The 15,721-nt window shown below is 29.9% G+C and overlaps 2 protein-coding genes across 3 annotated transcripts; both read right to left on the bottom strand.

The window, feature by feature from the left end:
* Nucleotides 1-125: 125 nt before the first annotated feature.
* Nucleotides 126-4,041, bottom strand: LOC112716954 (uncharacterized). 2 transcript variants are annotated; one of them, XM_025769026.2, is made up of 6 exons: nt 3,888-4,041; nt 3,182-3,242; nt 3,052-3,083; nt 1,801-2,042; nt 625-861; nt 126-533 (listed from the first exon to the last, which is right to left on the bottom strand). In XM_025769026.2, exons 1-6 carry the CDS (start codon nt 4,000-4,002, stop codon nt 525-527), a joined length of 696 nt encoding a protein of 231 aa, XP_025624811.1. In that variant the 5' UTR covers nt 4,003-4,041; the 3' UTR covers nt 126-524. The 2 variants fall into 2 exon arrangements, with proteins under 2 accessions (XP_025624811.1, XP_025624812.1); XM_025769027.2 differs by having other exon boundaries at nt 3,182-3,237; nt 3,888-4,031.
* A 577-nt stretch (nt 4,042-4,618) lies between these two features.
* On the bottom strand, nt 4,619-9,201 carry LOC112716950 (protein LNK4-like). Its single transcript, XM_072205560.1, is given in 7 exon segments — nt 4,619-5,249; nt 6,019-6,164; nt 6,250-6,366; nt 7,279-7,334; nt 7,878-7,980; nt 7,982-8,285; nt 9,057-9,201. Coding segments are annotated over 6 exon segments (1,053 nt in total). The 5' UTR covers nt 8,276-8,285; nt 9,057-9,201; the 3' UTR covers nt 4,619-4,912.
* Nucleotides 9,202-15,721: the final 6,520 nt, after the last annotated feature.

Genomic DNA, 15,721 nt, shown 5'->3' with positions numbered 1-15,721 from the left:
AGCCTGTTTAAAGCTGTTTAAAGCTGTTGGCCGGCCTAAACCACCGGAAAAGTATCCCGCTGAAAACCCACACTGCCTAACCTGCCGGAACAATCATACATATACAAGACGAGACAAAGCATCGATTCAAGAACTCGAAATTGAACTTTATCTGCAAGCATTTTTGTCGAATTCCATAAGAGGCCAAAACTTTTTTTCGCCCTATACAAATGTCACTAACAACGTGTTTGATCGTCTATTTCATGAAACCCTAGAATCACACACGGGCCATTAGAAAAGCATACAGGCCAGCTTTCATATAACCATGTAATGTACATTATTCATGCAATCCCAGTTGCATCTCATTCATCATTGTGTTCTTAGCAAGATACTATCACATATAAGCATAAATCACCATACATCAGAACCAAACTACTGCTTAATTTCTGACAGAAAGAGGGGAAATAGAACAATTATAGTGTTCCAAAAAAAAAATCCATCGCTCGACCGCCTTCAGGCTCTGAATTCCTCATGCTATGACTTGTTCATGCTTTCTGCAGACGACAAATAGAAAATGATATAAGGCCTGAATCAAATGAGATGGAAAGAAGAGATGTAAGGTTGCACATGGGGGGCATCTCTAACCTGCATCGGAAGGTACAATTTGAATTCTGGTGGTAGTTCCTCTTCAGAATACAAGCGATCGGAGAAATATATCCTTCTCAGGCGACAGTTTGCATGCACTTGAACCCGCAGGGTCTCCATATAATTTGTGCCATATGCTCTCTTCGTGAAGTCCGCTAAGTTCAACTGGATTTGATTCCACCCATCATCCATTCTAAGCGGCATGGTGCAAATGTATGGCTTAACTCTAGTGACAGCCTGTAACATACAAAATAGTTCATCACTTGGGATGCCTAGCTGAACAGTAATTCATACAGAACAAGGCATCTATGCTTGAAGATGAAAGGTGTTTACTTCCGAAAACCGGTGACCTTGAGATTTGCTTTCAAAGAAAATGCAACAGTATAAATAAGCAAATATATCTTTTTAGTAGTAATTAACATCATCATTATCATTGAGCTTAAAAATGATCGCTTGGTACTAAATAACTGCCTCTAGCAAGCTATTGAATCATTTAAAATCAACACAAGTCCTTACAAGATTTTCATAACTAGTATGTAGAGCTAATATAAACTGAAACCTTGTCGTTACATATGTAACAACCCCCCCCCCCCCTTTTCTCTTTTTCTTCTCCTCCGCTTCCAAACAAAAGGGTGGAGAGTTTAATAAGTTTTTAGTTACAAAATTCATGATTTTTTCTTTTGCTGCCTGTAAATATTTTTATTTTGATCATGAGAAATTTTAAAATGTCTGGTTTCATTCCCTGCCATCAATTTATCTCCATTGAATGTTAACATGACAAGAGAAAAAGAAAACAATTTTATAGGGACTAAACATATTTAAACCCAAAAGTGTAACATTTTACCTCATAATAATATCAATAAATTAGAAAAGAGAAAAAAAAATGTCAAATTGCACATTCATCAAACTGGGCAGAGTTGCAACAAGTGTTGTGGGCCATAAACAAGTTCTACATTAAATAATATTATAATTTTATCCTGCAGAATTATTCAAACTAGTGGAACTTTTTTGTATAATGTACTTCCACAATTGGATTTAGACAAGGCAAACCAAGATTTTAGCCAGAATTTCTGTCAAATAATAGAGTACTCATACGTAAAATGGACATTGAATAAATAAATGGCCAAGAGATTTTCAAGAAACCCATACAATGCAAACAGGGGCAGACTTACACACTTGGAAATTAGATGCTCGAAATCGTCTTCTGACATTCTTATCGTCCAAAATTTGAATCTCAAAAGTGAAATACTTCTTTAGATTCTTCACAATCATAACAAGGAATGGAAGTTTTATGCCAAGTGTTGCAGCTGGGTCAGCTGGGCATGTAATGTATGTCGACTGAATATTTGATCCAACTATTTCCAGCACATTTGATTGTATGTCTTCATCCTGTGGTCGCTTTATATGTCCATTCACAACTATAAAACGGTCCACGACAAAATTAGTCATACATCATATTCACCTTGGAAAGCCAAGTTGATATAATAATTAGCAGGTTGAAACAGGTTTCATTTCCATACACAAACCTAAAATCATTGGCAAATATTTTATTGTTTGTTTTCAACAGACTCAACTTTTATAATTAAAAAACTAAGAACTTCTATAGTTACTAAAATACTGTGTTAGAAGAGGTATCAGCAATGGGAAAGAGATTAGGGATCCTATTCCTTGGCAATGCGCCAAGAGCACTAGAATGTACAATTGGGGAAATTCTAACTCTGAGGAATGAGAGCCTTGCTCTCTTACAAGCTGAAACAAATGATTAGACAACACAGAAACTTCCCACTCTCATTATATCACTCTTACTCCTAAGTGACATTTTAGCAGTGTTTCCCGCCATTTCCTCCCTCTCTTTCTAACAAACACAGCTGCAGCCACTAAGTTTTCTTCCTCTGTCTGTTGTAAACTACTTAGAATCTGTTCCTACCATACTATATTCAAGTATTCAACAGTCACAAGTGAAGTTAGAGATTACAAAATCCCACAAATCCACATCACAAGTTTGGATTGTAATCTTCAACAGTTACGACATATTGTGGGCATAATAATCTGAAAAAGCAGGAGTTTTCCTCAGAGGCACAAATTTAAACTAAAAGCAGATACATGAATTAGAATTAGAATTAGAATGCATAGGTTTTCAGTTCAATGAGACACACAGTAAGTTGACAAATTAAACTAAGAACAGAATAATTCTCCTTCACCACATTGCACATAATGGAAATGCCAAAATCCATTCCTTCCATGTGCACTTAGTTCACATAAATTCTTTCACAACTCAAATAGTTAAATAATGATAGAAAGGTACGACCCTAGTTGACCAACATATTTCTTATAAAATGCAAGGTTATATAATTTTAATATAAACCAATCCAAATATGACCAACCACTTTATACAGTTACACAATAACAGTAACAGAAGGCACATACCTTCTTTGTCCCATATCTGCAAAGGTTTGCTCCTAAAAATAAAATAAGGAACCAATAGAGTTACAGTCTCACCATTTTTATAGTAAATATTCAAAAGTCAAATCATGTAGACTCAAAAAACACAACATACCCAAGGCTGTATAAGATGGAGAGAAATCCAGATTGGAAAGTGTTCTTAAACATTCTCTGCACTAACAAAAGAAGCAATTATATCATCTTCGTCAACAAATACGGGTGCGCATCGGTTCACACTAGCAAAAACAAACATGACTAAAGAAGGAAATTGTTGTTTCAGCTAAATAAACTAAGCAAGCATGTTTTCTAACATTCATTGCTGATTATGATTAAAGTAACTCAAGTTTATGTATCTACTATCTGTATATTTCGATCTTAGAAACACTATTCAAGAAAGTAAAGAATAGATATCAAATAAACAGAACGCAAATTGCTTCCGTCTAGACATAGAAAATACCAAGTATTAGTATTCATAGTCACATGTGCCACCCTATGAAGTATAAACACAGTAAGGAAGATTTCCAAATGAAACGAGATTTTTCTCAGTTTCAACTCTACCAGATAGAAGATTCTGGATAATAGTATTCACCCCTTCCGTTTACATACAATCTTATTAAATCAGCTCAAATTGTTCGAAATATTTAGGTATGAAAACATTTGCACACAACGCGGAATCAGCGACGCGATGAATAATAATCATTCATACACCAAAACAATAAACCACAATAAATTAAATCAAATCAATAGTAGAAAACATTCTAACAGCGAAAAATTTCTGAAGTTAAGAACAACAGAATACGCAATGAGGGAAAAACACTCACACAGGAACGGCGTCGTTACTGGACCTTGCTCTGCACTTCTTCGATACCCTTTGCTTTTTTTTTTTTTTAAACTATTTTTGGGAATGAATAAAAGGGGATTCAAAAGAAGGGTCATTGACTCATTGGGTCAATAATGGGAGAGGTACTTTTTCCGGTTTTGTAAACCAGACCGGTTTAAGCAATTGGCTCAGAAATTTAAAAACCCAACATGGTAGAACAGAATTAGAACCGAATCAAATCAAATATATAAATATAAAATATATTATTTAGAATATATCATCATTATTATAAATTTAATAAATGATCAAATTGGTACTTCCGAATTTATACACGAGTCAAATAAATTTCAAAATTTTCAATTTGATCAAATTACCCCCTTCAAATTAACTAATATGAATCAATATTTTTTTTACCACAACTTTTTATTGAATTAGAGACTACCATAATACACATTAATTAATTTAAAATACTAATTTAATTTAATTAAAACTTAGGAATTCAATTTTTATACATTAAATTTATCAATTACAAATTTCTCTCCTTAAAAAAATCCTTTTATAAAAATTGAAAATTTTTTTTATGACCTAACTTCATATTGAAAAATCAGAATGTGATTAAACTGATTTTTCATCGATTTTTACCAAGTTCCAACCCGTACTTATTTCAGGGCCTTATTTTTTTTCTCATCGTAAAATTAAATCTTAATTTGAGGATAATATTTAAGAATACAATTTTCCAATATATATTGCATTCGTATTAACTGTAAATCTGAAGCAACAAATTTGATCAATTCAAGCATTTACATTCCAAGAAAACAAAACTGAGCTGGTTGGGCACAGCAAGCATTGAATAAAACTAAATAATACAGATAATTATAGTATAATGCAAAGGCATATATATACACATGCATATTGCATAAACTGTAGTAGTAGGACTGAATAATTACATGAACTTGGTTTTTCTTTTCTTTTTTTCCTCTCTTATTTTTGGTATAGCTACTTCCCTACAGCTACCAATCACATCATCTAACCAAACTCTAGCATGAAAGACTTCTTCACAGGATTTCCAAATTCAATATGTGAACTCATGTCTTTCTGTTGGTTACTTATTTCAAACCACGGAACCTCGCTGTCTCCTGGTAGTTTTTGTTGGTTGGGATAGTGAAATTTCTGCGCAGGATTTGAGGCTTTTGAGTTTTTAGTGTATATAGCATTGCTGTCAGTCACTTCTTGCTCGGAGCTTACGGTTGATGTCATCATAGGAAGACCATGCATGTTATACTCCATCTTGTTGAACATAAGGTTCGCAATCACCCTGTCGACGCAGTTCGTCTCCGATTCCATCGGAATCTTTTCCTGAGACCTAAAAGCACAAGATGAATCAAGGGTGTCAATAGTACAGAAGTACAGAGTATAAACGGCACTATCTTTGAATCCTTGATACCATGAGAAATTCTTAGATGCTCTTGGACAAAATCAACTCTCTTGCACCACTATTACTGTTATGGAATTTGACCAAAAATCAATTAAAAAACTTGTTCTTATGTAATAACCAAAAACAAGATGGTGGTTATGTGAGGAAAGGTACAAAAGCCATATCAATAGAAGAGATACGAGGTGTTTACCATGGAAATAAAGATATGAAGGATTACAACGAAAATAAGGATCAAACTTCAGAGAATGGTGGAAGCAAAACCTAGATTCCTAGGAGTTATCTTGGGAGGAGTTTTTTTTTTAACCTGTTTTGATATGAAGATTTAGATTTTAGTATGGTTCGTTTGCTTGAATTTTAAACTTACATGTAGGTTCGGGCGACGGATACTGATAAAGAGAGCAGAGAGAAGGCGATCCAAAAGACTGATGCCACTGATGACAGCACCGTCAGCGAAAATAGTATCGCATGAGAGAAGATGATTGCTTATTTTGGTTAATTTAACCATGGTTAGTTTATTGTAATAATTTTTTAAAATTAAAACATGAATGGCTTTGAGAAGGAGAGTTCTAAGAATTTCTCTTGATAAAAAAGATATATTAAGATGCATCTTAGTATAATTCATCATTAAACAAGTTATAATGCATCAGATAGGGGACAAAAAAACCGAATAGATATTAAGCAGACTTAAATCATGTACCTCACTGTTTGATTTTGATCCATATGTAGCATTACATTTTTCATGTCAACATCTTTTTCCTGGTCTTGCACTGAATGCTGATGTTCATTATTTCGGGCAAGACGGTATAGAGCATCTCGGAAGCAAATACGGGTCTTTTCAGTGAACTGGTCAACAACAACAAAAAAAAAAAGGCATAAGTTTCCATTAAATTAATCATATGTCAAGGATTTGTGCTCTCAGTCGCTTCACCTGCCCAATCACCATCTCGAGATCATGCAGTATAGATTCCTCAAGCGATGACTGCTCGTTCAAGACCTCGTCCCTGCTGGATTGCTCATAAGAGTCTAAGACGTTGGCTGGCAGTGCCTTGAAAAGAAATGAAATGGATTACATTACATTATAAGTTTGAAAAGCTGAAGCTACATATTACAATTGTATGCTTTATTTTATTTTTTTCCCAAAATGATAAAAATAAATGCAATATATGATGGCTTCACACTAAAGATATACACACTTTTCTAATTATACCAAAAGTTTAAGACATGTAGAAAGAGAGAAGAACATATAAGGAAGCCTAAATCCACAAACACAAGCAATGGACAATCCATTAAAACTTAGAGCAAGTAGAGATTTAGAACAAAACAAGATGTCCAATAAAAGGATCAAGGATTTCTATGTTGCAAAAGATTTCATAAAAGAAACTTTGATCCGTGCTCCAAAGGGCAAAATAGACATTTCAGAGCTTTCAAGACACTCCAAATATGGTCAATTCTGGCTGCCACTGAAAGGTTTAGATAATTAGATTCGTGAAATGACGTGGACTGCTGAGAAATTTTTAGATGAATGAAAATTTTCCTAGTTTATACAAATGAAGTTGAATGACTCCCTTACTATGAAGTTCCTATTCGAAAAAATATCACTGGATAATGTATTTAAAAGCAAAAAATAACTCCATTGAGTGGCATGCAAAGAACCAAATCAACTGAAATCAAATCACTTAGATAATTTGTTGAGTGTATTGGAATAAGGAAATTTGAACATTCCCATCTTAATATTTTGACTGCCACATGCACACGTGGGCACATACAATTAGATGACAGAATACAAGTGTAAATATTGCATGCATCTTTCTATTGGTGTGTATGCATATGTGTACATATGTAAATTAAAAAATTATACAAACAGCTGATGGCAAATCAGAAATTAATTAAATTGTACCTGCTAAGCCATGTGATAGATAAAGCAACTTTTAAACTAATCAACGAGAAGTATTATCACCTTTATATCAAGGAGATCATCAGAATTTGAAGCTGCAGTGTGTTTCTGCAGTTGACCTGACAAAAAGAAAATATGTATTTTAAGATATTTTGCATCCATATCCAACATGCTTGTTTGCACTGAATATCTAGAAAAGAACAGTCACCAGGTGTAATGCATTGATTTTCGGGTGAAAAGTTAAATGATTTCTCCAGGTTATCGACATAGGGAAGATCTTCAGGTACATAATCCCTGAATTATGTGAAGGAAAAAAAAAAGTGAATGATGTAACATCATATTCGATATTTATTTCAATTAGATTAACTATATGCCTATGGTAAGCCAGTGAACATTGAACAGCCCTGATGTGTTTCAAAACAGAAATGTTGGAAGAAAATTGAAGCCTTTATCATGATATCATATATATATGCTTATGGAGTTTATAAATAGTGTGTTAGTCTGTGTTTCATTAAAGAAATTCACAATTGAGCGGACAAACAAAATCGACAGAGCAATTCAATTAGCACTCGACTTCCTAACATGCAGAGTATACTAGTGCCAAGCCAAAGCAATTCAAAGAACAAAACCAGGTATCAAAACTGTGGAAGTTAAGCTTGTACAAGAAAATATCATCGGTCTGTTTGAATCTCGGTAGATCTTGAAGCTGGTGATTAGGCTGATCACATGAAAGTGCAGTTTGTTGAAAAGATTTCTCAGGCAATCCGCCACATACACTTGAACTGCTAGACCCATCTTTGTCTTGTAGAGATGATTCAAGCTCAATTTGATTATTCAAACTTTCATTGAACCGATTATGAATCGATGATTCAAGCCTGAATTGGTTATCGAAACTTTCGTCCATGAAATCCATGACAACAAACTTTTTCGGCAAATTAAAACCTTCATTTGCATTTACTCCCCAGTTTGACCAACACCCTGGTGAAGGATGCCTATCCAATAAATCCTGATCTTTTGGAACAAGAAAATCGTTAACATCACTCCCGTAATACCAATCCATGACCTAGTATCTGTACACAATGTTAAAAAGAAATGATGATCAACATGCAAGAAACAACAACCTTTATCATAAGATATATGCAGAATTTTCTGACACACAGACTTGGAGTAAAACATTCATAGCAGAAATATTATAGCCAAACTGAAATTTTCAAAATGTAAACAATTTGAAGAACCATTAACCCTACAAAAAATGCCATTTACACACTAAAATCAGTCGCCACATATTTGTGTACAAATACATATGTAGTTTAACTCATTTTTAAGGTGTATTTTGTATTTCAATGTGTATTCTACAGCTGATTTTGATCACACTTAGCATGGTTGTAAACCCTATAGTTCTAAATGAATTCCTTCACCCCTGTGCTGTGGCTACATCCCACAGATAATGTGAAGAAACTAGCAAGTGAGTAACTATTCTTGAGGTGTGTTTGGTCGCAGAGTTAAAAATGAGGTGAAAATCTTAATAGACGGCATTAATGAGTAAAATTTTAACTGCGAACCAAACGTAACCTTATAATCACAGTATACGATCCAAGAAAGTAGAAACTCCATTATTCAGGGAAACAGTTTCTTCTATATCACTTTTCTTTCCAAGATCCACTTCAATTAAGTTCTAGAATCTAGAATACATAAATACGCAAATCAAATAAGAACAAAGTATAATCAAAGTATAACAAGTGAAACAGCTCAAGCATCCTTGCATACACACGAATCATAAAAATACCAAAAAAAAAAGAAAATAGAAAATAATAAAACAAAAGAAGGCGAAAGGAGAATACTGGTAAGAGAAACAGAACAAAGCTTTGAGAGGAGTCAGAAACGAACACAAAGTTGAAAATGAAATAACGAATTGAAACCAATTAGGTTGAAACCTGAGAGTGTATTTATCATAAGAGCAAGCAGCTAAAGGCAGAGGCGGCTATGGCTATGGCTATGTTTTTCAATAGGGATTGGAAATTGAAATTGAAAATAATAATAATATTATAAAATAAAATAAGAATAAATAAAAACGAGAGGGTCAAAATGGGGGGCAACTAGTAGGTGGTGTACCAGAATGAAGACTGAACGAAGCAACAGAAAGACAGTTGTAAAGAAAAGAAAGGGGAAGACATGGTATAGAGGATGGTAGGACTGTGAAGCTTGTGGCTGTGAACCATTTTTGGTCCCCAAAAGAAAGATATGTGGCTCAAAATGCTCCATCAAAATCGGCACTCTCATTGGACCACGTGTCGAGGTTTTGTTCGTTTTGTGATTTAGTTTCTCTGGAGATTTTGACACCTGGCATCTGATGCCACAAACCATGTGCATTCATTGCGTTGGAAATTGCATACCGGAAAGGCTTCCGGTCCTTGCTACCATTTTGGATAAGGAATTATTCCCCTGGCCTTTTGTTTTTGGTATACATTCGCGGCTAATTTTTTTTCATATTGGTAAAAAAGAATAAAATATATGTTACCCTAGGTTATTTGGTATCTGGTGAGTTTTCTTTTGTTACGAATTTTTCTGCGGTTTTGTCTGGTAGATAATTATTTTTGTAAATAATAATTTTAGAATTAATTTTTGGTGATTGAAATAAATTAAATAAAATAAAGAACTGCTTAAATGGAAGAATAGTCTCGTTTAAGACTACTTTTAAACTCCTTTTAAGGTGAAAGAAGTTTCACATGCAAAAGTTGTAACTTTATCGCTATCTTTGCTATAGTATATGTCACCGTGTTTGCATCTCTTATAATCAAACAAAAGTCAACACGCCAATTTCAACGCATGATATCTCTTATTTTGAGCACTAATGGATTAATAAACCTAAAACCATCTTGAGTAACAAGACTAAATGTTTTCACACAATCCGTCTCACAAATAACATCTCGTTGACCCACATCCAAACTAAGAGATATCCTCTCCAAATAGTAAATAATTCTCCTTGAAGAATACTATTACTCCCAATCATTCCCAAACACACCATTTGCCAACTCACATTACAATCTCTAATAACACAAGCAAAATCAACACTATCACCCAAGCCAAAATAACTAGCATCACAATTAATCTTAAAAGTACCAATGGATGGGGGATTCCAAAAACCATTTACATGTATCTTAATTTATTTTTTAACTCTTAATATTAGAATAATTATATGCACTTCTAGTGAATTGAATATTCAGTCATTATTAAATGTACATGAATAAATTGAATAAAAAAATAATTATCCAGTTAAAAATAATAAACATAATCATTTACATACCTATTTAAATTGAACATTTGACATCTCTACATTATTTAATATTTTCATTATTTACTTATATTTTTTCAATTTTTTTTTACTTGTTAGGAGAGACCTATGATGCACGGACACGGACACGGACACGGGATACGACACGACACGGGACATGCCGACACGCGAATTATAAAATTTTACATGACACTGAGACATGTATATATATATAAAATATAAAGTATTTTTTAGATAAATTGTAATGATATTTTGATATTTTATTGATATTAAAATATAAATTAAAATTTTTAATTATTTGTAATGTCTTATTTTAATTATATCAAGTATTTAAAATATTTTTTGTTTTAATAAATAATAATATATATTATATCTAAATTTATTTTAAGAATATATGTTAAGAATAAGACTGAACACGCGGACACGTGATGGTATTTAGGTATGTCCAGCCGTGTTCGGAAAAATTTTTTTATTTTTTATTAAGATACAGTTAGACACAGCAGACATGCGTGTCGGACAAATATAATAAATGTTATATCCAAAATGTGTCCGACACACGATACAATAACTCAACAAAATTTCCGTGCTTCATGGGAAGAGACAGACGTTTTGTCTACAAACTTTATTTTAGTTAATTAAAAAAAAAACATCATTTACGGTTTTATTAAATTTTTTGTTAATTTTAAAAAATATTAAAGTACAAAACGGCTGTGTCGTTTTACTGCCGTTTTATTTTTATATATTTTCTAAAATTATTAAAATAAAAAACGGCATTCCTATTTTGTTTTTTTTTTCAAAATAAAAAATTGTGTCTCTTTTGTTATTTTAACGAATTTAAAAATTTAAATTTATGGCATCCATACAATTTAGTATAACACATATGATACACAAACACACAGAAAACGACACGACACAAAACACGTCAACAAGAAAATTTTAAAATCTTATAAAAGACAGAATACGCATACATATAAACTATAAAGTATTTTTTAAATAAATTATAATGATATTTTGATAATTTATTGATATAAAGTATTTAAAATATTTTTGTTTTAATAAATAATAATATATACTATATGTAAATTTATTTCAAGAATATATGCTAAAAATAAGATTAGACACGCTGACACGTGATAGTATTTAGGTGTGTTTAAGTGTGTCCGAAAAAATTTTATTTTTTATTAAAACACGGTTGGACATAACAGATACGCGTGTCGAACGAATGTTGAAAAATGTCGTCTTTGAAATGTGTCTGACACGCAGACACGATAACTCAATCAACGTGTCCGTGTTTTATAGATAACGCATAATGAATCATTTTGGGAGATAATCTATCAATTTAATATTTAAAAAAAATTCTATATTCGTATGTAATTGTTGTTGTGAAATATTGATATTTAAAAATGATTAAATATTTAATATATTTGATTAAATTATTATTTAATAATTATTAATTATTAATTTTATATTAAAATAATTGTATATAAGTTTTTATATTTATCTTTTTATGTATAAATTATTATTGTAACCGAACAAAAATAATTAAAAAGGCATAAATTTTATGTTTTGTTTTTAAGCATCTAAATTACTCAATACAAAATTTTATATTAAATATTTTAGTATTTGACAACTTATTATTTTTAAAAAATCATAACCATAATCTCCTCTAACTCTTCTTTTTCTTTCTCTAAATTGTAGTACGCAAGTTCTTCTTCTTTCATTATTATTATTCTTCTTCTTTTTCTTCTTCTTTTTCCAATTTCACGCACACAGGTTTTTCTTCTTTCTCATTTTCCTTCTTCTTTTTTCTTTTTTTTCTTCTCCAATTATGCGTCTTTTTCTTTTTCTTTTATTTTCTATTATCGTCATCACCAATAACGCTAACATCTTTATTAGTTATGATTTTCTCTGATGTCATCATTAAATAATTTTAGTTCATCATCATTAAATAATTTTAGTTCATTTGTGTGTTAATTGAGATTCACTTAATACTGCTGATAAGTATTAACCAACTTTTTTGTTCTTTAAGTAATTTTGTTCATTTCTTAGTTTAATTGAAGTTCATTTGGATCCAAAAATGAATTTGATGTATTTTTATTAATGATTGAGTCTTTTTTACTATTTGTTCAAATCTAAACTAATTTTAGTTCATTTGTGTGTTAATTGAGGTTCATTTGATGCTGTTGTCTGCTGATAAGTATTGACCACATTTTTTAGCAAAGAAGAATGAAATTATTCATTGTCACTTTATTCAATTGCATTAGATTTTACTCCATTCCAGTCAATTAGTTCAGTTTTGAACAAACAGTTAATAAGACTCGATAAAAACACATTAAATTCATTTCTAAATCCAAATGAATCTCAAATAAACTAAGAAATGAATTGAAAGTACTTAGAAATTAAAAAATTGGTCAATACATATCAGCAATATCAGGTAAACCTCAATTAACAAACAAATAAACCGAAATTAGCTAGATCCAAATGAACATCAATTAAAAGAAGGAAAAGAAGAAAAAGAAAAAATGCAACAACAACAGCAGTAATAAAATAATGACGATTCAGAGTAAACTGGACTGTTAGTTTATTTATGTGATTTACCCTTAATTTATATATTTTTTTTAAGATAAGGATATTCAAACCCGTGACTTATAAGTAAATATGAAGAGACTATGTCATTTGAGTTATATCTCATTGACCTCAATTTAGATACTTATTTTACATTTAGTTTATTAGATGAATTACTCAATTATTTGAAAGTTCTATAAGAATTTAACAAATTAACAAAATAGTATTCTAAGGATATTACTTGAAAGAATTAAAATAGTATATCTTATAATATATTTTTTAATGTTTTAAAAACAACAACATATATTTTTTTAAAATTTCTTATTAATGATATTTTAATTAATTTTCTTAAGGTACTTGTTAGTAAATATTTTTATAAATTAGCAATAAATAATTACTTAGAAACAAAACTATTTTATCAATTAATAAAATTGAAGTAACCACAAAGAAATTAATAACTAACAATGAGGGTATGTGAAAAATGTCTTACAGAATTATTTAACCAAATTTCCTTTAAATGACCATTTTAAAATTGCGGTTGAATTTTTTTCCAACATATTAAAACACATAATTAAAAGGGTTTAGATACATGCTAAAATTTTCTCATTGAGAAAGTTTCAACAAAAAACATATAAAATTTATGTTACTGATGCATTTGTTATGCATTGTTTTTTCATTAAATAAAAAATTTATAAATTTTCACTAATAATAATCTTGACATGTTTCGTTAAGCTAAATTAATTTTTTTTATTTAAAATAGAAATTATTGTAAGCATGACATATTATTATCACTTTGTTATATAATATTATCTCATATACGTATAAAAGTATCTTTATATTTTTTAATAACAAGAATATATGATACTTAATTATTTACCATAATTCTATAATTTTTTAGTAAAAGTATTATTACATTAATAAGTTTTAATAAAAGTAGTACAATTTAAAAATGTTATCAATATAATTTTCATTTACACAAATATATATATTGAACTATAAGTATTTTTTTCTCAACCCTAATATTTCATTTTAATTTTATGATTAGCATGTGTTAATAATACATCAACGTAAGAGTATTATGTCAACATCTCCAAGTTATGTTTTACCATGATTCATATAAAAATGTAAGTTTTCTATTTATTTTTTTAATACTTTTGTTCTAATTAGTTCATTTGTAGTAGATTATTATAGAGTAAAGTATTGTTTTTGTCCCCAACGATAAATTCTATTTGTGTCCCTAACGTTTAAATTGTTCTATTTGTATTCCTAACGTTTGTAAAAGTAATTCAATATTTTCTTGTCGTCAATTACACATCATGAACGCTTTAGTTTGAGTTATAAAAATCTCTTATTGAAGGTAGAATACAAATGTCTCGGATAGAATCGATCTCCACTCCGAAAAATAGCTCATCAAAAGTTAAAACTAATTCCTACAACATTTACATAATTCACTTTTCTAGGGACATAATTGAATCTAAACACAAATAGTGGGTATAATATTAAAATCGAACACATCCAAGTGAGACCTAATTGAGAATGAATATAAAAATAATTGAAAAATATAATATGATTTGTTAGTATAATTGATAGTAGGATAACATTGAATCACTTTTATAAACGTTGGGATACAAATAAAACGATTTAAATGTTAGGGACATAAATAGAACTTATGCCAAACGTTGGGGACAAAAACGATACTTTACTCATTATTATATTATTAACTTCCTAATATTATTAGAGGAATAAACACCAACAGGCATTCACCCATTTTGAAATGCAAATGATGATGTTAAAAATTTTATTGTAAATCAAATTTCTTTTATTAAGAAATTAAATTGGGCTTTATAAAGCCTTGTACTCATCATACATTTAGAACAAAAGCATGGCCCAAGACTGGCGGATTCTTTTTTTTTTCTTCAATAATCAGATTCAAAAATCATGTTTGGTTTACATTTTTATTTTTTTGTTGTTTTTTAGATTTTATAAAAAAATAAAAATAGAAGATAAAAATAAAAGATAAAAACATAAATCAGATACACCCTTATATTTCTGTATTTGGTTGGTAATTCTGGGAATCAAAGTTTCGGTTAATAGTTATATTTCTGGAAATATTATGTCAATTTCTCAAAAGACTTTAACTAAAAAATTAACAATTTCTCCTATAAAATTAAGAATTATATTATGCATAGAAAAAAAAAACTATCAAATATAAAATATATATTAAAATAAAAAGAAAAAATTAAATAACATATATATATATATATAATAATTAATTTTGTGTGTATGCATAATAAACTGCTCAAATAATATTATTATTGACAAAAATAATTTCAAGATGTAACTGACAAGTAAATTTTTAAAAAACTTTAAAATCATAAGAAAATTAATCAAATGTTAGATATATATTATTAAAAGATTTTAGAAATAATTTTTTGATGTTATTTTTTATAATTATTATTACAAATAGAATATTTTTACTTTTTAAATTTAATAATTTCATGCTAAAAATAATAATTATATATATAAAATTAATTTTAATACATTGATAATATAAAATAATTATATATATTTAATTATTTAATATTATATTAATAAAAGTAACTATATTTTATATTATTAATATAGATAATCATAAAATAAACAAATGTG

The sequence above is a fragment of the Arachis hypogaea genome, chromosome 10, assembly GCF_003086295.3.
Source record: "Arachis hypogaea cultivar Tifrunner chromosome 10, arahy.Tifrunner.gnm2.J5K5, whole genome shotgun sequence".
NCBI lineage: Eukaryota > Viridiplantae > Streptophyta > Magnoliopsida > Fabales > Fabaceae > Arachis > Arachis hypogaea.
The sequence above is the reverse complement of the archived record's forward strand: the minus strand, read 5'-3'. Positions and strand labels throughout refer to the sequence as shown.

Bases quoted from the DNA above. Each gene is read 5' to 3' on its own strand.
- LOC112716954 (XM_025769026.2), bottom strand. From the start codon at position 4,002: ATGACCCTTCTTTTGAATCCCCTTTTATTCATTCCCAAAAATAGTTTA. The intron at 3,243-3,887 runs GTGAGTGTTTTT...TTCTTTTGTTAG, and splicing joins AGTAACGACGCCGTTCCTGT to TGCAGAGAATGTTTAAGAAC. The intron at 862-1,800 runs GTGTGTAAGTCT...TGTATGTTACAG, and splicing joins TTCGAGCATCTAATTTCCAA to GCTGTCACTAGAGTTAAGCC.